This window comes from Aquarana catesbeiana, linkage group LG06 (assembly GCF_042186555.1).
Source record: "Aquarana catesbeiana isolate 2022-GZ linkage group LG06, ASM4218655v1, whole genome shotgun sequence".
NCBI classification, from domain to species: Eukaryota; Metazoa; Chordata; class Amphibia; order Anura; family Ranidae; genus Aquarana; species Aquarana catesbeiana.
Window position 1 is genome coordinate 317,273,825 of NC_133329.1, and position 25,928 is coordinate 317,299,752.

Genomic DNA, 25,928 nt, shown 5'->3' on the forward strand with positions numbered 1-25,928 from the left:
GACATTCTCCCAATCCTCTTCTGGATCATCCAAATGCTCTCTAGCAAACCTCAGACGGGCCCGGACACGTACTGGCTTAAGCAGAGGGACGCGTCTGCATGATCTGAGTCCCTGGTGGCGTAGTGTGTTACTGATGGTAGCCTTTGTTACGTTGGTCTTAGCTCTCTGCAGGTCATTCACTAGGTCCCCCTGTGTGGTTCTGGGATTTTTGCTCACCATTCTTGTGATCATTTTGACCCCACGGGGTGAGATCTTGCATGGAGCCCCAGATCAAGGGAGATTATCAGTGGTCTTGTATGTCTTCCATTTTCTAATTATTGATCCCACAGTTGATTTCTTCACACCAAGCTGCTTGCCTATTGCAGATTCCCAGTCCCAGTCTTGCCAGCCTGGTGCAGGTCTACAATTTTGTTTCTGGTGTCCTTCGACAGCTCTTTGGTGTTCAGCATAGTGGAGTTTGGAGTGTGACTGTTTGAGGTTGTGGGCAGGTGTCTTTTATACTGAGAACAAGTTCAAACAGGTGCCATTAATACAGGTAATGGGTGGAGGACAGCGGAGACTCTTAAAGAAGAAGATACAGGTCTGTGAGAGCCAGAAATCTTGCTTGTTTGTAGGTGACCAAATACTTATTTACCACGATAATTTGAAAATAAATTCTTTCAAAAATCAGACAATGTGATTGTCTGGATTTGCTTCCACATTTTGACTCTCATAGTTGAGGTATACCTATGATGACAATTACAGGCCTCTCTCATCTATTTAAGTGGAAGAACTTGCACAATTGGTGGCTGACTAAATACTTTTTTGCCCCACTGTACCTGTTAAATTTTGTCCAGTAACCTGTTGAAAAGCTACTATATCTGCCTCTGTGTTATTATCTTTTTACTAAAGTCACTACTCCAGTCCCAAAATACTGGTTTGTCCTTGGACTCAGAGTCCCTGAAGCAAACAGAGCAGAATTAGGTCCCATGATTACCTGAGAATGCTTATTGGGTCATGAGTACAGTGTAGTAATGAGGAAAAAGTGGATGGATGAAGAAGAGGCACTGTGCAGTAAAACCCCAGTATAGTATCATTGTTTATTCAAGTTTCTATCTCTCTAAGGAAACAATTGATTAAAAGTTCATTGCAACTCCATTATACTTCAAAATGAGAATGTTTGTGCTACAACAAATGATAGACAGGCAGCTATTTGTTAAAAAATGGAGAAAAGATAATGGGAACAAAGCAGGGTTGATTATTGTGAATAACCACATTTCTTGTTTATTCTCTGTGAGAATGCAATAAGAAACCTGAATGATCACTGGGAGCAATGCCGCCACTTTTTTTCTTCTTTCCTCTTCTGTGGGTTTTTATAGAGTTCAGGAATCAGCAGCAGACACAGGGTACATTGCCAGCACAATATATTACATGTTGTGACCACAGTAATTCCTGACATATTTGTGGTCTGTATAATTGTTTTGAAATTAGAAAACAAATACCCTTATATGTCTATAAAAGAGACACACTTCATTGGAAAATTAAAAACAAACATATGGAGTGCTGGCAAAGGTTTTAGGGTAACTGGTCTAAGATGTTTTAAAGAGAACAAGGAGATCAGTTTCCACTACACACACATCTTTAGCAAACTGCTATTTGGCTTCTTTTGCTTGTGCCTTAGAACCGGCACCTCTGATGCATGTCATGTGTACTGATCACACAGTTGTAGGAGAAATTATATATTCTTTCATCATCCCCAGCTGCCCTCCTATAATGTCCTCTGTGGTTTAGTCACAAGCAATACAAAGCAAAGAGACTGATTTTGGCTCCTGTCAGACCCAGAAAATAGAAAAGTGCTCCTTCTCTTTGACTCCATGATCATTTAAAACTCATTTTGATATGTCTATATCTATGGTAATGCAGCCTTGTTAAAGTAAACCACTTCTTTATTTATACCAAAAAACGTATTTGTACCGATGATAACTGGATCCAGGGGATGGGCTAGTTGGAATACTCCGGTAGGCATTTTTCTTTAGGGCTCCGTTAAGCAATGTCAAGGGGATGGACTGGCACAACTATATTTGGTGGTTTATACATAGAAAGCTGAACCCTGTTTGACTAGACAGATAAGCTACACCCAGCATGTTCCTGTACTTAGTCCAGGTTCCTGACCTTAGTTAAGGTTTTTTACCTTAATGTATTCTATTCCCAGCCCCCTTATACTTACCTAAACCCCATCTCGATCCAGTGATGTGCATGAGAGTAGGTCTCTCTCTCCTTATTGGCTCACACAGCAGCAGGAGCCATTGGCACACATAGCGCCACTTGGAAGCAAGCCTGCTCAAGTGCCCCAATAGCAAGAGGCTTGCTATTGGGGCACTCGGTAGTGGGCGGAGCCAGGAGCGCCCATGGGGGACCCAAAAAGAAGAGGATCATGGCTACTCTGTGCAAAACTATTGCACAGAGCAGGTAAATATAACATGTTTATTATTTTAATTCTTTCCTTTAGAATCACTTTAAGAACCACTTCCTCCCTTTTTTTGGAGTTGTGATGTTATATATATTTGAAAAATCTAAAAAAAAACACTATAAAACAAAAAAAACAAAAAACTGAGGAAGGACCATAAACATATTTGCCTTCTTTGTGTGCCACCCCTACAGGATCCATTGTCAGAAAGCCCAAAATATCAACTTTCTGAGCATGATCCCCTACATACTGGTGTGACCACAACCAGCTTTGGTGATTTGCTGCTCAGGCACAGATAAGTGTATTGTGTGATGGCAGCAGAGGGTCACACATTCCACCATATTCATAAGTATTAGTATTTATCTTACATGTTTACAGTGCATTTTGGTCCATTTTTGGTTCTCTCCTTAATATAAAGTGGTGATATTTTTTTTTAAAACATTGTTCCCGTGTTCATATTGTTTAAGCAAAAGCAGGGTCCCATACACGGCATGGTGGGTTTTGTACGAGCGTGTGAAGAATAAGTACCAGCTGATAAAGGCTCCTACTGTAAAGCAAACCTCTTTGTCAAGTATGAAGAGGTTTGCTTTATTACCATTCTTTCCATGGACATTTTGTTATTGAATCAGTTGTACTAGGTGCCATTGATACTATTTAGGAAGACTGTAGGCCAGACCAGTTCTTTTAGTATCATCAAAAATTCCTCTTTTAACATAAAATTTCAAAAAATCAAAAGTCAAATTTCAAAAAGTCAGAGCATGTATTGAATGTAACTTTCCAAAAATCTGAAACTTTTAAAAATACATGAATGTGTAAAGCCAGGGACTAATCTGGAAATCAAGATCAAACATTTCCAGTAACAAATAATCAATACCGAGGACTGTCCCTGCAAAACACCTACTGTGTATTCACCTCTGCTGTGCTTTCATTGTTCATTACATACATCTAATTCTGAAAACGGTGATAAGCATTTGCCTTCAGAAATAAACAAGCAGATACTGAAATGAGCATAGAATAATATATATTCTTAGAATTTTTCAATAAATAATCAATTGCATACACATCAACAATTTCAAAGAAGCAAGAAGACAAAATGATCATACTTAAATAAACTAAGTTTCATTCCACAGAATAGACACCGGAAGCTAAGGGAGCCGTAATAATGAAGAATCAGAAAAATCAGATGTATCTGGAGCAGAAAAAAAAGCTGTCAGAATGTGAGATAAGTATGTGTATGCACTAAGAACATGGGATGCAGTTCTGTATGTCTAAGCACAGATTTCGCTATTCACTGTGAAAGCAGCCACTTGGTGTGCTGGCCATTTTTCCAGAAGGAAACAGTAACATCACAATGGCTTTGGAAATACTGTGCAAGTCATAAGCTGCTGGCTTATCCATTTTAGGCTACATTCCAAGCAGGGTCTGTTATGTTTGATGGAAATTTGTAGAATAGGGATCCATAAGTAAAAGAATTCATCTGGTCTGGAGAATGAAGCAGATGATGCTTTGCTATTGTGGCTCTTGCTCCCTTCTCTGAGGCCCATCTCTTTCCACATTACTATTAGTTGCTCAACAACAAGACAGGATGTTAAGCCATTGAACCTGTATCTGGAGCTGTCAGAGGAGAAGGGAGCATGAGACATGCCATGGTTACACACAGCAAGCCCTTCCCTTTCCTACTGTCACTTCCCAACCTCAGCTGCCAGTCACCTGTTTGGCTGCAAAGACCACAGGGACATTATAGACTTGCATCTAACTACTTTGATACAACTAGGAGAAGATGGCAGCAGGGTGCATATTGGTATGATGAAAAGGCCAATGCTAATAAACCAGGCAGAAGTCCCATTGGTGCCCTCTATGTTGGAATAATTTTCTTATTCCAACAAATTCATAATTTTACAAAATGGCTTTCTCCTTCCTGTGAGCAGCTGAGTGAAGATTGTATACACAGATGAAATCTGCTTATTGTTTAACATCTGGAGGAAGAAGATCATTTATACAAAGGAATCAGACAAGATATATGATGTCTGGAACAACATATCTTCAGCAAAGTGGAGAGAACAGATTTTAAAAACCATGATTGATAGTCTTTGAGGGGTCATGGAATTAAAGCATGTTTTCCCGCTTTCAATGAAATTTTACATTGAATCCAGCTACCGCCCCCCCTGTAACCTGCATCTGTGATAAGTAGAGAACACCTTTAAACATGATAAATAGATTTGAACTGCAGAATCATTAAAAGTGTTTCTCCCGGTTTGAAGCTGTATTAATCTCAAAAACAGAAAATGTATTATATTGCAGCTTAACAATTCTTAGATGAGGTGGTTGTCTTCCTTTAAAAGACTGAGCTGTCCCAATAAAATTGGAAGTTAGAGTGTTGGGACAAATCATTTAAGATTGAGGAGTGCTTACAATGGTCAGCTTTTATTATTTATTTATTTTATTTTATTTTATTTTTTTTATTTTATTTAATGTATTCATTTATGTAAAACCTTTCTCCCCAAAAAAACAGTTCCTGCTGTAAACTGCTTAAAAGGTGTGTAGGCAGGTGCAGTCTGTACTCCACACTGTAGGTGGTTCTCGACATAAGCGACAATGCAGAAGAGGAAGGAAGTCCTGATGAATTTGGTTCCTCTATTCCTTCCTATTACTCCGTCACCAGGCAGATATCTGTCCAATCGGATGCTGGCACCCCATGTGACCTCGGACCTTAGGTCAGGGCAGAATCTATATAAGACCCTGGCTCCTGGGTTTTGCACTCTTTGTGTGAGTGGCTAGTGTAGAGACAGGTTCCCTGTCTGGCAGGGAGAGGTTTCAGAGGAGTAGGAAAAGTGCAGGGACTACACTATCTCCATTTAGGAACCCTAAATGTGTGTGGACCAATCAAGTCACATTCCTGCTCCTTGTTGCTGAAGCTGTCGGCATCATCTCAAAATACGCTTCTCTGTTACAGTGTCGTAAATGGCTCTGGTCAGCTTTGCCTACCCACCGAGCCTAGTTGTGCATTGTTGGAACTATTTTAATACATTGCTCTATTTCATCTGACCTCTGTGATCCCTGCTCGAGAAACACCATGCTGCACTCTACCCACAGGCGGAGGTCAGATTTAATTTGTTCATCAACTCCATCTAAATCTGCTAGTACATCTAACACTACCCTCTCCCCAGATTGACAATGGTGCTGTCCAAAGGTGTCTCAGTTGGAATGGAGACACCCTAAGACAGGAAGTGTGTTACTTGCCACATTACCAGGTGAAAATAAAGTTTAAAAAAAGATAGAAGAAGAATGCAAGAGCTGCATTAAAGGACTGGTAAGCTGCAATATATATTTTTTTTGTTTTAAAGTTTTAATACCACGTTAAGAAGGAATAACTCCTTAAGAGAGTCACATGGAGAATATGGAATTTACCACATCCCTGAAAAGACCTTCAGTCTAATATTCCACTGACAGTATGCTTTTGGTAAAGTACATTTTAACTGGAAAAGAAACACTGTATCATGAACGTACATGTAGATTTAAAAAACATAACTTGTGGCAGGAATGTCAGCAGAAGGTTGGTCCTCGGGTACATTTATATAAATACAGGAGAACAGACTATATGAAACATTCTGTGTCCTCCATTGCTCAGACACTTTTTGTTCTCTTCTTTAAATAATTATCACCAAGTTACTAACAAGTTAATCTGGTCTAGCATAAAACATTCACATAGTAATACATTTGCTGAAGTGCAGTAACATTGTGGTGCTTGCAAGTACCTGTATTAGTCTCCAAGTCGAGTCTTGTGAAGCATCTTTGGAGGTTCTGTACGTGGCAACTTGACTTCTTTCAAATCTAAATCAAGCCTTACTTCTCCAAATGCTGAACTCATCTACTGCCATTCAGCTGTCAAATACCAGAATTTCAATTACTCACTGATGTTCTGGCATCTGATAGTAGTATCAAAATATTAATGAAGGGCCTATAGCAAGGCTTATTCTAGAGGCCCTACATATAACTTTGGCCTAGGATCCAAGGTTCTTTACAATGATCAATTTGAAGACTAACATAATTTGAAAGAACCACAAGGTGTTTTTATCTTAGGAATTTTCCCTTAGAAAAGTTTTAGACCAGATTAGGTTAATTTTAAAGAATTTAATGAATCTTCCAAAAAAAAATTAATAAAAAGCCTCCAAAAGATTTTAACCCCTCTGCTGCTCGCAGCTCTCTCAATCTGTAGATCCATGGAGACACAATCTCAAAATTTACCTGCAGTGTACCCGCTGGCAAATCTGAGATTGTACTTCATCCTTTTGAATATAACCAATGTTACATTTAAGATGGTTTTAAGATAACTTTAGATGTCTTCCAAGAAATATAGATAAGAGTAGGAACTTTGTTCTGTAGCTGCTTACATGAGGGTTGCAGGAGTTAGGGAAATCCCTACACATACAACTATGGAAATAATATTGGAGGTTTTAACCTTCTTTGGAAAGACCCTCTAAATCTTAAAGAGCAATGATCCTATATACTCTATAACATCCAATCAGATTTTTTTAGTAGGTTAGTTAGGGAACTGTAGCTGTTATCTGATTGGCTTTATAGCACATGACATCAGCTAGTAACACTTTAATAATCAAGCCAAAATACGAATATACATACAAATGTTATGTGAACATGCTAATTACCAACATAATTATCACAAACACAAATCTAATTATATGAAGTATCACATAACCATTTCATTAAAAATAACACAATACATTAAACAGCAGCAGAATAATTAATGAGAGACATGGATTTTCCAACATACTAATATGTGTCATTTTTTCTAGGTAGCTAAGATGCATAGTCCTTTATTACAATATGCTGCATGCATGAGCTGCTGTGTGATTACCAAACATAGGGGATTATTTACTAAAGCTGAAGAGTGCAAAATCAGGCTCATTTCTGCATAGAAACCAATCAGCTTCCAGGTTTTATTGTCAAAGCTTAATTGGACAAGCTGAGGTTAGAAGCTGATTGGTTTTTATGCAGAAGTGAGACTGATTTTGCACTCTTCGGCTTTAGTAAATAAACCGCATAATGTATATGAGCGCAATTTCTAAGACCAGCTAGATCTTGTATGTACCAATAAGCATACAATGGCTCACAGTGGACTGTGCATGAGTGTACTGCAATATATATATATATATATATATATATATATATATATATATATATATATATATCTACAGATATAGAGATAGATAGATATCTATAAATATCTATATATAGATATATATATCTATATATATATCTATATATATATATATATATATATATATATATATATTTATTTATATATTGGCTTGTATATGATGAAGTGAACTGTTGAATATGATGGCTGAGTTTCTATGTATCTACTGAGTTATCTGCTGGAAATACATGCATTCACTCAAAATGTCCCATGAGCAGCTTTGGCAAGTCCTGGTCTGCAGTCAGAGTCAAAATTCTTGAAGACATTTGTTGGCAGTAACCAGAAGGGTCAGAATATGAGGAAATTACAGAGTGCCCATCCCAGTAACCTCAGACGTTAGCCTGGAAAGAAACAGTAGAGGGAAGAGAAAAAAGGAAAAAGAGTTTTGTGATGTAAATGCCAATGCATTCAGGAAAAAAGATGATACAGCAAAAGAAAACGAAAGATAAAACAGTAACAATGTGCCATATAATATAAATAAACAGAATATAGTTATATATGTAAAGTAAAGCCAAGCTATTGACACCTTTTAAAGCCATACTTGTAACTAATAGGCCTGTCAACAATAATGATTTGAACAAAGAGGGTATGGAAACATATTGGGCAATCCATTAGGGGGATCTGCATTGATAAAAAGAACCTCCACTTTAAATGGACGCCAATAAGTTATTAACGTTTAACACAGACCTAATTACACAATATAATGAAAGGAAATTATTAAATATTTGGAAATATTATAGATTCAGCAAGTAGCAAAACTTGTTTTTGCAGAATCATTCTCCAACATAACAATTGAGAAACAATAAGGTTGCATCCACATATGATCGCAAGCGGAATCGGCGTGATTCCGCCACACGATTTCAAATGGCTGCATGTTTGCGATGCCATTATTTCTAATGGCACTCTAATTGTGCCGCGATGTTTTCACAATTGTCACGCGGTAAATCACGCTGCAATCGCAACGAACATGAGCTTCCTTTGGGCGACAGTGTTGCACATTGCGATTTGCAGCGCAATTTACCAGGGTAAAATCGCGACGTGATTGGGGTGTCTCTCGCGTTTTGCAGTCTTTTGAAATTGCAGGGCAGAATCGCGGCAATTCTGCCCGTGATCATGTGTGAATGGAGCCTAAAAGCTGCTCTAGAGACCTACCAAAATCATTTATTGAAACATCTTTTTCTCTACTATTGGGCCACAGTAGAATAGTAATTCTTGGACATGTGATTTATACTACTGCCTACAAGAGGTTTAAACACTGGCAAACAAAAATATTAGGCCAGCTCCTAAACCACCCCACCTACAATTGTAATGTCTCAGTTCTGTGAGCAAGCAGTACATACAGTGAACAGTACAGTGAAGAATCTGAATCTAAATGCGAGTTGGTAATAGGGTTCTCACACATACACACACACACACCTAAAAGTGGAGGATTCTGTTGTCAATAGCACTGGAATTCAGACTGATGTTATAATTCAAAACAGATTAATTCAGAAAGAAAAAATCTGAAGTGGATCTTAAAGGCCTATGGAAGTATGTGAGTTTTCAGCCTCAAGCTGCGGAGCTGTACAAGACTCCAAGTAGTATGAAGTAATAGGAGTCCCAGAATCTATGTTGCTGGTATTGGTCCCTACTGGGAAAACTAAGCAATTGCCCCTATCAACAATATCAACAGTAGAGTAGTATGGGCTAAGGTCATCTGTAGCAGTGAGACTGTCCTCTGCGCATCTTTAAACAGACATGTTGTTCTACGTAGTGGAGAACAACTATTTCCAGAGTGAGACAAGGCCGCACCTACTCACAAACCCAAGCAGATAGTGCAGATGAGGGTCAGAGGTGACCAAGTTACTGAATGAGACTGGAGAGAGATAATCCACAAGGTATGGAAAAAGCAGGAGCCACAACAAGAAGGTGCTTTCCCTAGGCTGAAAAATGGGAGAAAAACTGTTAAATGCACACACAAAACTCTCCATCTAGAGGATAATGCCAGTGCTTAGTTCCCTCAGCTTTAACCATCACAGATCCAAAACAGTGAAAGCAGGAAAATGTAAAAAGTGAGCAACTGTACCAACTGTGGGCAACTCCCAGTGCTTCAGTCCCACCTGCCTTACTCATCGCATGAATTCTTTATGCCCTGTACACATGATCGGACATTGATCGGACATTCCGACAACAAAATGCATGGATTTTTTCCGACGGATGTTGGCTCAAACTTGTCTTGCATACACAGGGTCGCACAAAGTTGTCGGAAAATCCGATCGTTCTGAACGCGGTGACGTAAAACACGTACGTCGGGACTATAAACGGGGCAGTAGCCAATATCTTTCGTCTCTTAATTTATTCTGAGCATGCGTGGCACTTTGTGCATCGGATTTGTGTACACACGATCGGAATTTAACCGATCGGATTTTGTTGTCGGAAAATTTTATAGCCTGCTCTCAAACTTTGTGTGTCGGAAATTCCGAAGGAAAAAGTCCGATGGAGCCCACACACGATCGGAATTTCCGACAACACCATCCGATCGCACTTTTTCTGTCGGAAAATCCGACCGTGTGTACAGGGCATTAGACATGTGGTCACAGATAAGACCATGCCATGGCTCTGAAACAGGAAGCGCTTTGTAGCTAACACATGACAAAAAAGTTTGGTGAAGATGTGGTGAAATAGTTTATGCCAGGTTACCATACCAAGTGAGTTTACAGGCTGCGCCATGGCCCTGGACCTGCAGAACTGCAGCTAACACAGTACACAGAGTTATGGAAAGTGCCACAATGTAAAGCCCAGTGTGTGAAGGCTAGCCCACAACTTATCAGGCAAGAAGGGTGCTGGTAAAGCTTCCACAACTTGGCCCAAGGAAATACCTATATGCTTAAGCCAAAAGGTTTTACTCGCAAGGGAAGTCTTCGTAGACTGGGTCACAACAGATGCTGTGCCATGGTTTTGGACTTGAAAAGCACTGCGCAGCTAACTGTAATGCTGCGTACACACGGTCGGACAAATGTTCGATGTGAGCTTGTTTGTAGGCCCCATCGGACATTTTAAGAAAAGACGTCATCAGTGACGAAACGGCGTATGGGGGAGCAGCGTGCTGACGTCACCACATACCGTGCTAGTCCCGGAAGCTACGGGCAGCATACGAGAGCCGGCCGGCTCGTTTTTTATTCCATCGCATTTTACTTCCTGCATAACTTGAACATATATCTGCCACATGAGAAGATACCGTTACGTGGAGAGTCTGAGGAGCCCTTTAAGCTTTGAAAGACCCGAGGCTGGGGTTAAGAGCCACAGGCACGCATGATCTCCTTAAATAAGAGATCTAAGGAGCTGGTAAGCGGCAGTATTTTCGTGGGTGGAGGCACTTCTCTGTTGCACCACATCACATAGTGTTACAGTTGCATGTCATCACTGTCAGGAAGATTGCAAAGTCATCATCCAGAAGATTGTTCTACTAAGTGGGCTCTCTTTCAATAGCCTATCGGAGTGGACTTGACTCTGTTGCTTGTATATCTTGCTATACACTGTATTCCAATATCTTTTGCACTTATCACTGGTGATAGTATTTAAATGTTGATGTGATAACATATTGCATGAACTTTTTCATATATTTATATTTGTTTGTTCAGATATGATTCAATTTTGTATTATTTTTCAATTTTTTTATCACAAATTATCACATAGCACAGCTTTTTTTATTTTTAAGATATTTGTAGTGTGTGTGTCTCACATTTTTAGTTGCAGCTTCTTTTCACTTTATCCCTTTCATGACTAAGCCTATTTTTGAAATTTGGTGTTTACAAGTTAAAATCTGTATTTTTTGCTAGAAAATTACTTAGAACCCCCAAACATTATATATATATTTTTTAGCAGAGAATCTAGAGAATAAAATGGCGATTGTTGCAATATTTTTTATCACACAGTATTTGTGCAGCGGTGTTTTAAACGCAAATTTTTGGAAAAGTGACACTTTCATCAATTTTAAAAAATCCAAACAGTAAAGTTACCCCAATTTTTTTGTATAATGTGAAAAATGATGTTACGCCGAGTAAATAGATATCAAATATGTCACCCTTTATAATTGCACGCACTCGTGGAATGGCGACGAACTACGGTACCTTTGAATTTCCATAGGCGACGTTTTAAAATTTTTTTACGGTTACCAGGTTTGAGCTACAGAGGAGGTCTAGGGCTAGAATTATTGCTCTCGCTCTGACGATCGCGGCGATACCTCACATGTGTGGTTTGAACACCGTTTACATATGCGGGCGCGACTTCTGTATGCGTTTTCTTCGCTGCGCGAGCTCGCAGGGACAGGGACACTTTAACCACTTGCCGACTGCCTAACGTAGATATACGTCAGCAGAATGGCACGGGCAGGCAGAATCACGTACCTGTACGTGATCTGCCTCCCGCGGGCGGGGGGTCCGATCGGACCCCCCCCCGGTGCCAGCGGCGGTCGGCTTGTGACTGGGAGCGTTGGGAGGCGAGGGGGAGACCATCCGATTGTGCCCCCCCCCTCGCGATCGCTCCCAGCCAATCGGAATCCTCCCCTGCCTGTGTGTAGTTTCACACAGGCAGAGGATGTGATGTCATCTCTCCTCGGCTCGGCAGTTTCCGTTCCAGCGCCGAGGAGAGAAGACATGTAAGTGCACAACACTACACAACACAGTAGAACATGCCAGGCACACTAAACACCCCCGATCCCCCCCCCCGATCGCCCCCCGATCCCCCCCCAACCACCCCCCCTCCGTCACAAACTGACACCAAGCAGTATTTTTTTTTTTTTTTTCTGATTACTGCATAGTGTCAGTTTGTGACAGTTACAGTGTTAGGGCAGTGAGTGGTAGCCCCCTTTAGGTCTAGGGTACCCCCCTAACCCCCCCTAATAAAGTTTTAACCCCTTGATCACCCCCTGTCATCAGTGTCACTAAGCGATCATTTTTCTGATCGCTGTATTAGTGTCGCTGGTGACGCTAGTTAGGGACGTAAATATTTAGGTTCGCCGTCAGCGTTTTATAGCGTCAGGGACCCCCATATACTATCTAATAAATGTTTTAACCCCTTGATTGCCCCCTAGTTAACCCTTTCACCACTGATCACCGTATAAGTGTTACGGGTGACGCTGGTTAGTTCGTTTATTTTTTATAGTGTCAGGGCACCCGCCGTTTATTACCGAATAAAGGTTTAGCCCCCTGATCGCCCGGTGGTGATATGCGTCGCCCCAGGCAGCGTCAGATTAGCGCCAGTACCGCTAACACCCACGCACGCAGCATACGCCTCCCTTAGTGGTATAGTATCTGTACGGATCAATATCTGATCCGATCAGATCTATACTAGCGTCCCCAGCAGTTTAGGGTTCCCAAAAACGCAGTGTTAGCGGGATCAGCCCAGATACCTGCTAGCACCTGCGTTTTTCCCCTCCGCCCGGCCCAGCCCAGCCCACCCAAGTGCAGTATCGATCGATCACTGTCACTTACAAAACACTAAACAAATAACTGCAGCGTTCGCAGAGTCAGGCCTGATCCCTGCGATCGCTAACAGTTTTCTTGGTAGCGTTTTGGTGAACTGGCAAGCACCAACCCCAGGCAGCGTCAGGTTAGCGCCAGTACTGCTAACACCCACGCACGCACCGTACACCTCCCTTAGTGGTATAGTATCTGAACGGATCAATATCTGATCCGATCAGATCTATACTGGCGTCCCCAGCAGTTTAGGGTTCCCAAAAACGCAGTGTTAGCGGGATCAGCCCAGATACCCGCTAGCACCTGCGTTTTTCCCCTCTGCCCGGCCCAGCCCAGCCCACCCAAGTGCAGTATCGATCGATCCCTGTCACTTACAAAACACTAAACAAATAACTGCAGCGTTCGCAGAGTCAGGCCTGATCCCTGCGATCGCTAACAGTTTTTTTGGTAGCGTTTTGGTGAACTGGCAAGCGCCAGCGGCCTAGTACACCCCGGTCGTAGTCAAACCAGCACTGCAGTAACACTTGGTGACGTGGCGAGTCCCATAAGTGCAGTTCAAGCTGGTGAGGTGGCAAGCACAAGTAGTGTCCCGCTGCCACCAAGAAGACAAACACAGGCCCGTCGTGCCCATAATGCCCTTCCTGCTGCATTCGCCAATCCTAATTGGGAACCCACCACTTCTGCAGCGCCCGTACTTCCCCCATTCACATCCCCAACCAAATGCAGTCGGCTGCATGAGAGGCATTTTCTTTATGTCCTCCCGAGTACCCCTACCCAGCGAACCCCCCCAAAAAAGATGTCGTGTCTGCAGCAAGCGCGGATATAGGCGTGACACCCGCTATTATTGTCCCTCCTGTCCTGACAATCCTGGTCTTTGCATTGGTGAATGTTTTGAACGCTACCATTCATTAGTTGAGTATTAGCGTAGGGTACAGCATTGCACAGACTAGGCACACTTTCACAGGGTCTCCCAAGATGCCATCGCATTTTGAGAGACCCGAACCTGGAACCGGTTACAGTTATAAAAGTTAGTTACAAAAAAAGTGTAAAAAAAAAAAAAAAAAACACAAGCAAAAATATAAAATAAAAAATAATAGTTGTCGTTTTATTGTTCTCTCTCTCTCTATTCTCTCTCTATTGTTCTGCTCTTTTTTACTGTATTCTATTCTGCAATGTTTTATTGTTATTATGTTTTATCATGTTTGCTTTTCAGGTATGCAATTTTTTATACTTTACCGTTTACTGTGCTTTATTGTTAACCATTTTTTTGTCTTCAGGTACGCCATTCACGACTTTGAGTGGTTATACCAGAATGATGCCTGCAGGTTTAGGTATCATCTTGGTATCATTCTTTTCAGCCAGCGGTCGGCTTTCATGTAAAAGCAATCCTAGCGGCTAATTAGCCTCTAGACTGCTTTTACAAGCAGTGGGAGGGAATGCCCCCCCCCCCCAACGTCTTCCGTGTTTTTCTCTGGCTCTCCTGTCTCAACAGGGAACCTGAGAATGCAGCCGGTGATTCAGCCAGCTGACCATAGAGCTGATCAGAGACCAGAGTGGCTCCAAACATCTCTATGGCCTAAGAAACCGGAAGCTACGAGCATTTTATGACTTAGATTTCGCCGGATGTAAACAGCGCCATTGGGAAATTGGGAAAGCATTGTATCACACCGATCTTGGTGTGGTCAGATGCTTTGAGGGCAGAGGAGAAATCTAGGGTCTAATAGACCCCAATTTTTTCAAAAAAGAGTACCTGTCACTACCTATTGCTATGATAGGGGATATTTACATTCCCTGAGATAACAATAAAAATGATTAAAAAAAAAAAAAATGAAAGGAACAGTTTTAAAATAAGATAAAAAAAATAATAATAATAAAGAAAAAAAAAAAAAAAAAAAAAAAGCACCCCTGTCCCCCCTGCTCTCGCGCTAAGGCGAACGCAAGCGTCGGTCTGGCATCAAATGTAAACAGCAATTGCACCATGCATGTGAGGTATCACCGCGAACGTCAGATCGAGGGCAGTAATTTTAGCAGTAGACCTCCTCTGTAAATCTAAAGTGGTAACCTGTAAAGGCTTTTAAAGGCTTTTAAAAATGTATTTAGTTTGTCGCCACTGCACGTTTGTGCGCAATTTTAAAGCATGTCATGTTTGGTATCCATGTACTCAGCCTAAGATCATCTTTTTTATTTCATCAAACATTTGGGCAATATAGTGTGTTTTAGTGCATTAAAATTGAAAAAAGTGTGTTTTTTCCCCAAAAAATGTGTTTGAAAAATTGATGCGCAAATACTGTGTGAAAAAAAAAAATGAAACACCCACCATTTTAATCTGTAGGGTATTTGCTTTAAAAAAATATATAATGTTTGGGGGTTCAAAGTAATTTTCTTGCAAAAAAAATTATTTTTTTATGTAATCAAAAAGTGTCAGAAAGGGCTTTGTCTTCAAGTGGCTAGAAGAGTGGGTGATGTGTGACATAAGCTTCTAAATGTTGTGCATAAAATGCCAGGACAGTTCAAAACCCCCCCAAATGACCCAATTTTGGAAAGTAGACACCCCAAGCTATTTGCTGAGAGGCATGTCGAGTCCATGGAATATTTTATATTGTGACACAAGTTGCGGGAAAGAGACAATTTTTAATTTTTTTTATTTTTTTTTGCGCAAAGTTGTCACTAAATGATATATTGCTCAAACATGCCATGGGAATATGTGAAATTACACCCCAAAATGCATTCTGTTGCTTCTCCTGAGTATGGGGATACCACATGTGTGAGACTTTTTGGGAGCCTAGCCGCGTACGGGACCCCAAAAACCAAGCACCGCCTTCAGGCTTTCTAAGGCCGTAAATTTTTGATTTCACTCTTCACTGCCTATCACAGTTTCGGAGGCCATGGAATGCCCAGGTGGCAAAACCCCCCCCCCAAATGACCCCATTTTGGAAAGTAGACACCCCAAGCTATTTGATGAGAGGTATAGTGAGTATTTTGCAGACCTCACTTTTTGTCACAAAGTTTTGAAAATTGAAAAAAGAAAAAAAAAAAAAATGTTTTTTCTCGTCTTTCTTTATTTTCAAAAACAAATGAGAGCTGCAAAATACTCACAATGCCTCTCAGCAAATAGCTTGGGGTGTCTACTTTCCAAAATGGGGTCATTTGGGGGGGGTTTGTGCCACCTGGGCATTCCATGGCCTCTGAAACTGTGATAGGCAGTGAAGAGTGAAATCAAAAATTTACACCCTTAGAAATCCTGAAGGCGGTGTTTTCGGGGCCCCGTACGCGGCTAGGCTCCCTAAAAGTCCCACACATGTGGTATCCCCGTACTCAGGAGAAGTAGCTAAATGTATTTTGGGGTGCAATTCCACATATGCCCATGGCCTGTGTGAGCAATATATCATTTAGTGACAACTTTTTGTAATTTTTTTTGTTTTTTGTTTTTTTGTCATTATTCAATCACTTGGGACAAAAAAAATGAATATTCAATGGGCTCAACATGCCTCTCAGCAATTTCCTTGGGGTGTCTACTTTCCAAAATGGGGTCATTTGTGGGGGTTTTGTACTGCCCTGCCATTTTAGCACCTCAAGAAACGACATAGGCAGTCATAAATTAAAGGCTGTGTAAATTCCAGAAAATGTACCCTAGTTTGTAGGCGCTATAACTTTTGCGCAAACCAATAAATATACACTTATTGACATTTTTTTTACCAAAGACATGTGGCTGAATACATTTTGGCCTAAATGTATGACTAAAATTGAGTTTATTGGATTTTTTTTAGAACAAAAAGTAGAAAATATAATTTTTTTTCAAAATTTTCGGTCTTTTTCCGTGTATAGCGCAAAAAATAAAAACGGCAGAGGTGATCAAATACCATCAAAAGAAAGCTCTATTTGTGGGAAGAAAAGGACGCAAATTTCGTTTGGGTACAGCATTGCACGACCGCGCAATTAGCAGTTAAAGCGACGCAGTGCCGAATTGTAAAAAGTGCTCTGGTCAGGAAGGGGGTAAAACCTTCAGGGGCTGAAGTAGTTAAAAATTTTTTTTTTTTTTTTATTTATTTTATTTATTTTTGTACTTTATAAATGGTGTTTAAAATTTTTTTTTTTTTTTTTTTTACTTTTATTGCTGTCACAAGCAATGTAAACATCCCTTGTGACAGTAATATGTGGTGACAGGTACTCTTTATGGAGGGATGGGGGGTCTAAAAGACCCCCCATCCCTCCTTTACACTTCAAAGTATTCAGATCGCCGAAAATGGCGATTCTGAATACTGTGTACTTTTTTAAATTCGGCGCCATTGGCAGCCGAGTAAACGGGAAGTGACGTCATGACGTCGCTTCCGCGTTTACAACAAGAAGGCTGGAACGAAGCCGCTCGCAGCTTCGTTCCAGTCCGCCCCCAGCCGCCGAAGGCAGCCGAACGGACACCGGGCCTCCCGATCGCACGGGAGGCCCGGTAACAGCGGCGGGAGGGGGGGGATGTCCCCTCCCGCTCCTCCGGTATAACAGCCGAGCGGCTTTTAGCCGCATCGGTTGTTATACACGGGTAGCCGATCGCCCGCTGTAAACAACGGTACCGGGATGATGCCTGTAGCTGCGGGCATCATCCCGGTATAACCCCGGAAAGCCGAGTACGCATATATGCGTACGGTCGGCGGGAAGGGGATATGGTTTAATCCTACATATATGATTGTTTTTGGGATAGCGCAGTAAAATATTTTTTCCCATCGGACATTTGTTGTCGGAATTTCCGACAACAAAAATTTGAGAGCTGGTTCTCAAATCGTTCCGACAACAAAATCCGTTGTCGGAAATTCCGATCATGTGTACACAATTCCAACGCACAAAATTCCACGCATGCTTGGAATTAAGCAGAAGAGCCACACTGGCTTTTGAATTTCATTTTTCTCAGCTCGTCATACGTGTTGTACGTCACCACGTTCTTGACGTTCGGAATTCGCGACAACATTTGTGCGACCGTGTGTATGCAAGACAAGTTTGAGCCAACATCCGTCGGAAATAAATCCAGGATTTTGTTGTCGGAATGTCCGATCATGTGTACGCGGCATAACAGTACACAAAAGTCTGGAATGTACGAGAAGCAGAGCCCAGTGCCCAAAGTTCACATTCCAGGCACATTCCAGGCTAGCCCCCCCAATGTGAGTATATGCCGATAGAACAGATGTTCTGAAGAGATTAGCTCAAGCAGCGTGCTTGAAGTCTTGATTATTGTTACCAAGAAAAAAATATCCACAGTGCATTAAGTAACTTAATTGGAGCGAAAATTCCCTGTCATAATAGTTAGAGTTTTCCAAAACAAAGCTAAAGAAGAGGCAACCAGCCTCCTAGGACCGTAGGAAAAACTGAAGAATGACATTTGGGGCTGGGTAATATGGAGGCTGGCTATTTCTTTACTATTGTCTAAACCTCCTGTAGACGGCAATTTAACCCACATGTCAGAGAATTTATTTTAGCTGTACCTCGATGCGGTGCCTTGAGCAATAAAGAAAACTGTTTTAGCTTTCTTTCTAACCTTTCTTGATTAAAAAAATAAATGATACTTTTTATTTTATTGTTTACCTAAATGGCATATCAGAATTTCTTTTCGGCCAGAGAGCTTTGGTGAAAACAATCAGCAGATATAGAGATACAGGCAGTTAAACTTGCAAAGTATGGTATGATGGATTTTAAAAGACTGCAAATGGTAATCAGTAGTCTAAAAAAATATAGTAAACAAGTTAAAGTCACTTTGGTTTTTTTCTCATGACACCTGATTTTCATGTCACCTGATTCTCTTCTCATGTCTCTGGTGCCGTTTTGGAGAAGTAAGGAGATTTTATCATATTTGTGTTGGGTAACAAGCGCAACAATTCTACAGACAAAAAATTGTGAGCGTGAGGCTCAAGATTATAGAACTGTTTCAGCAGAATAATGGGGTAAACAAAGCTACTTTTTTCAATCAAAGGACAAGTAGCAGTAATGCAAGCTCAGGCTCTAGTCCAAGGCTGCACTCACAGCTCTGTATTTAGGTGTAGCAGTGCAATTTTCTATTGGTACCACCCATCCCAATGGAAGATAAGCTTTGCTGGAAAATAAAGATTAAAGACTAAAGATGTTGCAAGCCTGGTTCCAATCTCTCCCAACTTTACAACCTCATTCACCCATCTGCATTCTTCATCCCTGAACACACAGGGCCCTAAACGCAGGTACCACTCAGTACAGCTTTCAGCCCTGTCCAGCCACAGCCTGCCCTAGACATCAACAGGCTGCCTGTCGCCAGGCTGGATGCCTGTTGCTCCCAGATGCACTACAATCACAGGAGGGAGTCACTACTCCTAGATGGCTTTGTGAGCAAGATGCCTAAGTGTGTTCAATTTAGCTGTGTTTGTACTTAGAAAATATAATTCTGTGCATCCAGGATCCAATGACAAACTCTAAAAATGGCTAAGGCTGGGTTCACACTATTGCGAATTTGCATAGCAGGAGATTGTGGCTGGCTCTCTATGGAACCGTTTCACACATCTCTGCAGCGGTTCAGATGCGAATTGCACAGGAATCCATGGTAGGATGATGGTAGGAGATATCTTTTCCTGTGGAACTACTCTTCCCTCCCATCCGTCTGAGCTGGACGTTGTGGGAATGGTTAGGATTAAGTGTGATCACTGGACTAACCCCACTACTCACTTGTCTGGGGCATGGACCTCAGCAATCAACAGGGCCAGGTAATTATGGAGTGTATTTAGCCAGGGTGACCCCCTATGGGCTGATCATTCGTCGTAGACTCTGAGTCTGTCCACAAGTGCCAAACTTTTTCATATTTTTTGGGGCATCCTCGGGAAAAATATGTTGCTTTGTAGAGAGGTATCATTGTATTGATTAATATTTTCCATGATGACAGGGTAGGAGGGATTGGCTTACTTCCATTTTAGTATTATGGCTTTCCTTGCATAAAATAATAGGATACTTATTAGAGTATGGGTTGCTTTAGCTAACGCCAGGTAATCCACAAGGCTGAGGAGGCAGACGCTGATTGTCAGAGGGATAGGTATGGTAGTTAACTCATGAATAAATTGAGTTACCTCCCTCCAATACTCTTGAACTGGTAGGCAATCCCAGAATATATGTAGGAAGCCTGCAGGGGTGCCAGGGCATCTCCAGCAAGAAGCTGATGAGGTTGGGAAAATGCAGTGAAGGCGTTGGGGCGTATAGTATATTCTGTACAGGATTTTGAATTGGATTAGCTTGTCCCTAGTTGCAACTAGTGGCTGAAGTGGGTAATCCCCCATGTCTTCCCAGTCTTCATTGTCCAATTCCTGCACCTCTGCTCGCCACAGATCATGCAACCCATCCAATCCAACCTGAATGGATAGCAGCAGTACTCAGTATATTTGAGATAGTGGCTTTGAGAGTTCAGCATCATTTAGTAGTTTCAAGATCATCTCCAGATGGAGCTGAACTGATTTAAATTGTGAATCATAGGCATGATGGAGCTGCAGGAACCTGAAGAAGAAAGAGCTCGGAAGTTGGAATTTGTTTTTCAGGCTGTCAAAAGTGAACAACCCAGAACCATCGCAGATATCCTTCAAGTATTTGATGCCCCTGCCGGCCCATAATCCAGGGTCTGGTAGAGAATGAAATTCCCTCAGCCTGGGATTACACAAGAGCGGTGTATTAGGGGACCATATGGCTTTCACCAGGTTAGGTTTGATTACCACCATGTGCCAACCCCTGATGACCCTGATAGCCTGTGTTAAAAGTATCAGAGAACTCCCCATCCTCCTATAAAGTGTGTTACGAAGGACCTTATAAGATGCCAAATGTGCCGCCTCTAAGACTACTGACGCACTGGTATTGTTTGAGACCAGCCAACTGTGGGCATGAGTGAGCATCGCAGCCAAGTAGTACGTGTGGAAGTCAGGGCAGGCAAGTCCCACCTGTGTCCTGGACCTGCGTAGAATTTTCTTGGTAAATCTGTCTCGATGTGATTGCCATAGGAAGGAAGCCACTAGGGAATCTAATTGTTGGAAAAGGGTTTTAGGTATCCAGACCGGGGAGTGACTTAAAATATACAATAGAACTGGAAGCAGTTTCATTTTAATTAAATACATTTTTCCTATAAGGGTTTGTGGGAGTTTTGACCAGGCCTTTAACTTAGATTTACACCCCTTCAGCACCGGGGACAAATTAAGTTTACTGAGTGTTGGGAGAGATATTGATCCCTAGGTATTTATTGGTACTTGCCCACTGCAGAGGTAAATTAGGATTATCATATATGACCATCTGATTGTATCAAAGGCCTTCTCTATGTCAAGGGCTATCAAGACCCGAGAGTCGCCCTCCTCGGTTGGGAGCTGGAGATGGGTGAAGACTCATCTAAGATATATGTCCGTAAACTTGCCAGGCATAAAGCCGATCTGGTCTATATTGACAAGGGATGGCAGTACCTGCATAATCCTATTGGCTAGCACCTTGGTAAGTATCTTAAGGTCGTAATTCAGTAAAGATATGGGCCTATAGGATGAACAACAAAGGGTGTCCTTCCCTGGTTTGGGTAGCAATACAATGTGTGCCTGGTACATACTGTCTGGCAACCTTCCGGTTTCCAGGAACTCTGCAAAGAGTTGAGTTAGTCTGGGGACCAGAACTTCTGCTGCCTTTGAAAAGGTTTAAGTATTTCCTAGTCTATACAAAATTAAGAAAAAAAATGTTGGCTTTAGATATACTTTAAATATTGGGGCTCTTTAGCCTGACGCTTTTTAAGCTTAGCGACCGACAGAAAATAAATTAGGTGATTATTTTTCGCACCAAAAACCACAGACTTGGGTTCTCAGCCCTAAAGCCTGGTAGACATGATGAGAATATCAGATGAATGATCGTTTGGTTGTTTTGCATGCTAGTCTCATATCAAAAATGAAGAAGTTACTAAACTTACGAAAATTCTCATACGACAGAATACAATGTCGGGAATGATGTAATGTGTTGTATTGTATTGTAATGTAGTTGGTTTCTGAGCACGCCTGATCTTGCTCTTCCAATTTTTTTTCAGACGAATACTGTACTGTTTAAACCAAAAGCACGTTTGTCCTTTCGGATAATTTTGCGTGAATTGTCAGGATCGGCTCTCGAAAGCTGTGTACCAACGATCAGATTATCTTATGATTGCTTCGAAAGTGGTATTTTTCATCCAATTTTCTGATAGTGTGTACTAGACAGAAAACATAATACACCTGATTCAATATTGCTTGGTTCTGAAGTTTGTACAGCTGCATATAGAGTAGCCAAAAACATGAGGGGCGCAAGTGGAAAGTACAAGGAAAGCTGTTCTGCATTTGTCACTTTAAGTTAAATAATATTTTAAAAAATTGAAATAAGGGTCTTCTTACATACATCACAGGAACGTATAAAGTAGCCACGGGACTGGAAGCGTTGGCTTTCGCTAAAACTAACAAACTTTTTCCTACGTATGTTCTAATGCAAAATATCTGGAACAAAGTTAGACAGCTACAGGATGTCAATGGCTTCACTGGCTATAGCCCTATATGAGACAATAAATACTATGAGGAACTGCAATCCTTTATATGTGCAGCAAGATGGAAATCCTATGGTGTCACACACTTGGTACATATCTAGAGGTAAACTGTGCTCCTTTCCAGAATTACAGACTATATTTGGGTTGCCCCAATCCATGTATTTTCCTTATCTGCAGCTACACCATGCAGTAAAGTCGCAAGCAGGCGGAGCCTTATGGATACAATCTCCGCCTCCTGTCTTTCACTACGACAGAAGTATCCCACTTTAAGGGTTTTATCTCCAGATCTTATTCTATGCTAATGTCTATATTTAAAAATAACTTCCCAACCAGAGTAATCACCAGCTGGGAGAGCGCTGTGGGCGCGTTTGAGGAGGACCAATGGGAAGAAGTGCTACGTACCATACAATTGTGCTCTCTCAATACAGCACGACGTTTGTCCCAGCTTTTTATAGTATTGCGGGTACATTTTACACTGGCCAGACTGTATAGGATGGGCATACGAGAAGATTCTGATTGTACTAGGTGCTCTAGACACCATGGGGACCTAATCCACTTACTATGGCGTTACCAAAAACTACATCTCTATTGGATGGAGTTATTGCAACCATTAATCAGGTATTTCAGGTCAGTGTCCCACTAGACCCCAAACTATGCATTATAGGTATCCTAGATGACCTCCCAATTCAGGACAACCCTAAGCAGGCAATTACAAGGGCTCTTTTCCAAGCCCTTAAATGAATCCTCAGAGGTTGGAAAGCAATTGAGCCTCCTACTCTGAAGGAATGGGTAGCCCAAATGGGAGTTACCTTGAGATTAGAAAAATACATTTTCCAGCACCGTGGCCGCCCTGATAAATTTGTCTTGATATGGTCCCCATGGTTGAACACACCTGGCCTCACCCCAGTTGACCTAATTCTGGACAGAATACTTAAATTCTACTACTGGGATAAATAGGGGGAAGTAGCTATGTTTAAAAGAGGATGCATATGCTAATATTTCGTGGTTTGGGAGATGGAGGAGGGAGGGTATTTACTGATTGTTGTAATGTATGGAAACGGTGATTTTGTATATATATATATATATATATATATATATATATATGCACATGATACAATTTTGACTGGAATGTGTACTGTTTGTATATTTCCTATGTGTAAAAAAAAAAAATTTAAATTAAAACGTTTCATCACAATTTCTGACCTTTTCCTATCAGTCTCTCTGTTTTGCCTTCTGGTGATAGTAAAAACAGTGACAGTCACATAATTCTAACATTTGGTTCAGTTACATTAACATTTGAATTTATGCCAAGCTGACAATGATATGTCTGGATACAGAAACTATGTGGTTAGCCGTAGCCAAGCAGAGATTGTTTGGAAAATGATATAACGCAGAGAGAACTGCTGAAGAGTTTATTAATCTTACTTTTAAAATATTTGGATTTAATTAGACAGGTTAAATATGAGGGCATGCCTGCCAAAAGGCTGTTGCTTTGTCCTGCGGTATCTCATCCACTTTCAACCATCCACGGACTAAACTGATTCATAGAACGGCATTTTAAATGTGCTAAAACAACTCTGCATCTTTGTTTAGATTATAGTAAATATCTGAAAATATTAATTTTAGTTCTTATTCTAACATAGAAAAATAATAATAATAGATAAAAAAATTCCTCCATAGCTTATGTGTCAAAGGAGTCTGATGTCACCCAAGTGTTCCCTCACCCATGCAGCTTAAAATGCTTGTAAAGTAAAGAAACATGTAATAATTACTTTGATCCTCTCTGTTTTAGGTCCCTGTTCGATACAGTGTGTGTTCTTTCCTAAAATTATAATGCTATATACCTTCTTTGCAGAGCTCTGCTGTGTTGTCATGTGACCTCCCTCTGCTTCCCTTCCCAAGTAAATGAGTATAGTGGGAGGTAAGGATGAGCTCCGGCGTGTTCGCATGCTGCACGTGCCGAGCCCGACAGGAAGTCTGCAATGCGCTGCGCTAATCATAGGCAGTGAGACATTTCCCGATCTCTGCAGCCGCACATCGGGAAATGTCTCACTGCTTGTGATTAGCGCTGTGCAGTGCCGAGTTCCTGGCGGGCTCGGCACATGCAGCATGCGAACACGCCAGAACTCATCCTAAAGCCCCATACACACTATCAGATTTTCTGCTGAGTTTTTCCTTCAGATTTACCAAAACCATGTAGTGCAAGGGCCTGCCTGATTGCATACACATTGAAACTCCTAAGGTTTGACCTCATATTATATGGTTTTGGTAAATCTGAAGGAAAAACTCAGCAGAAAATCTGATAGTGTGTATGGGGCTTTAGTGGGAAGGGCTGATATTCCCCTCTGATGATGAATGCAAGCTGGCAGAGAGAGGTCACATGACTGCACAGCAGAGCTCTGCAAAGCAGGTATTTAGTATTATAATTTTAAGAATGCACACACACACTGTACTGAACAGGGACCTAAAACAGAGAGGATCAAAGTAATTAATACATGTTTCTTTACTTAACAAGCACTTTAAGCTGCAGGGAATAAAATTACATAGGCAGGAGAAAAGAGGAGAGGGGCGGGGAGGAGATCAGCTCACACAGGCTACAGAACTGACAGGGAGAGAGGGAGGGGGAGAGAGGAGATGCAGAGATGCTGAGGAGAGAGTAGGTTGACGGAGGCGTCAGCAGGCATGATAAACACGGTCAGTTAAAACAGGGGAATACAGGAACAGGCAGGATCAACCAGGTATTGTACAGCATAGAAAGGGACAAATGACACTGCAGAAACACTATGCTATATATTATGCCTTAAGGGTACAGGAGCTTTTTTTTTAGTTGCAAACCATTTAAGGGGCTTCAGAATGTTTGTATCATTAGGAGAAAACTGGCCTTTGAGTTTTCTCCAGGAGTAGCAAATCCTGGTATGGATCCTGGAACAGGCCTTATGGTTATGTGAGATGATTAGAGTTTAGGGCTCCACTCTCCTGAGGAGACATTTGTCCTGCCAGGAGCAACAGGTGCACGGACACAAAGGGGAAGGGGGATGTCTGTCTGCATTGACCAGGCTAATGCCTAGAGATACAGTTGCTCCAGTAGCAGTGTGGACACTGTCGTGTTCTGGTCTGAGAGGCTACATTTCAATAGGCTGAGAGGGAGTGTAGCCCTAGTTTGGGCTGCTTTTTAGGATGACGGCTGTAGTTTTGAGATGGATACTGTGTGGCGCTAAAACTCCTGCATGGGAAATTCAAGTGAAAGAAATGTTTATTTTTTCAATAAAAGTGCGTGAAGAAAGCCCTTAAATG

General features: G+C 41.4%; 1 protein-coding gene across 8 annotated transcripts in view; it reads right to left on the reverse strand.

Annotated features, from left to right (window-relative positions):
• Positions 1-7,753: 7,753 nt before the first annotated feature.
• PCBP3 (poly(rC) binding protein 3) overlaps positions 7,754-25,928 on the reverse strand; it is a 136,542-nt gene continuing 118,367 nt past the window's right edge. For all 8 annotated transcript variants that reach the window (XM_073633721.1, XM_073633720.1, XM_073633718.1 and 5 more), the window contains one exon: positions 7,754-8,002. In XM_073633721.1, the coding sequence (XP_073489822.1) occupies positions 7,966-8,002 (37 nt within the window). In that variant the 3' untranslated portion in view covers positions 7,754-7,965. The remainder of the gene's footprint in view (positions 8,003-25,928) is intronic.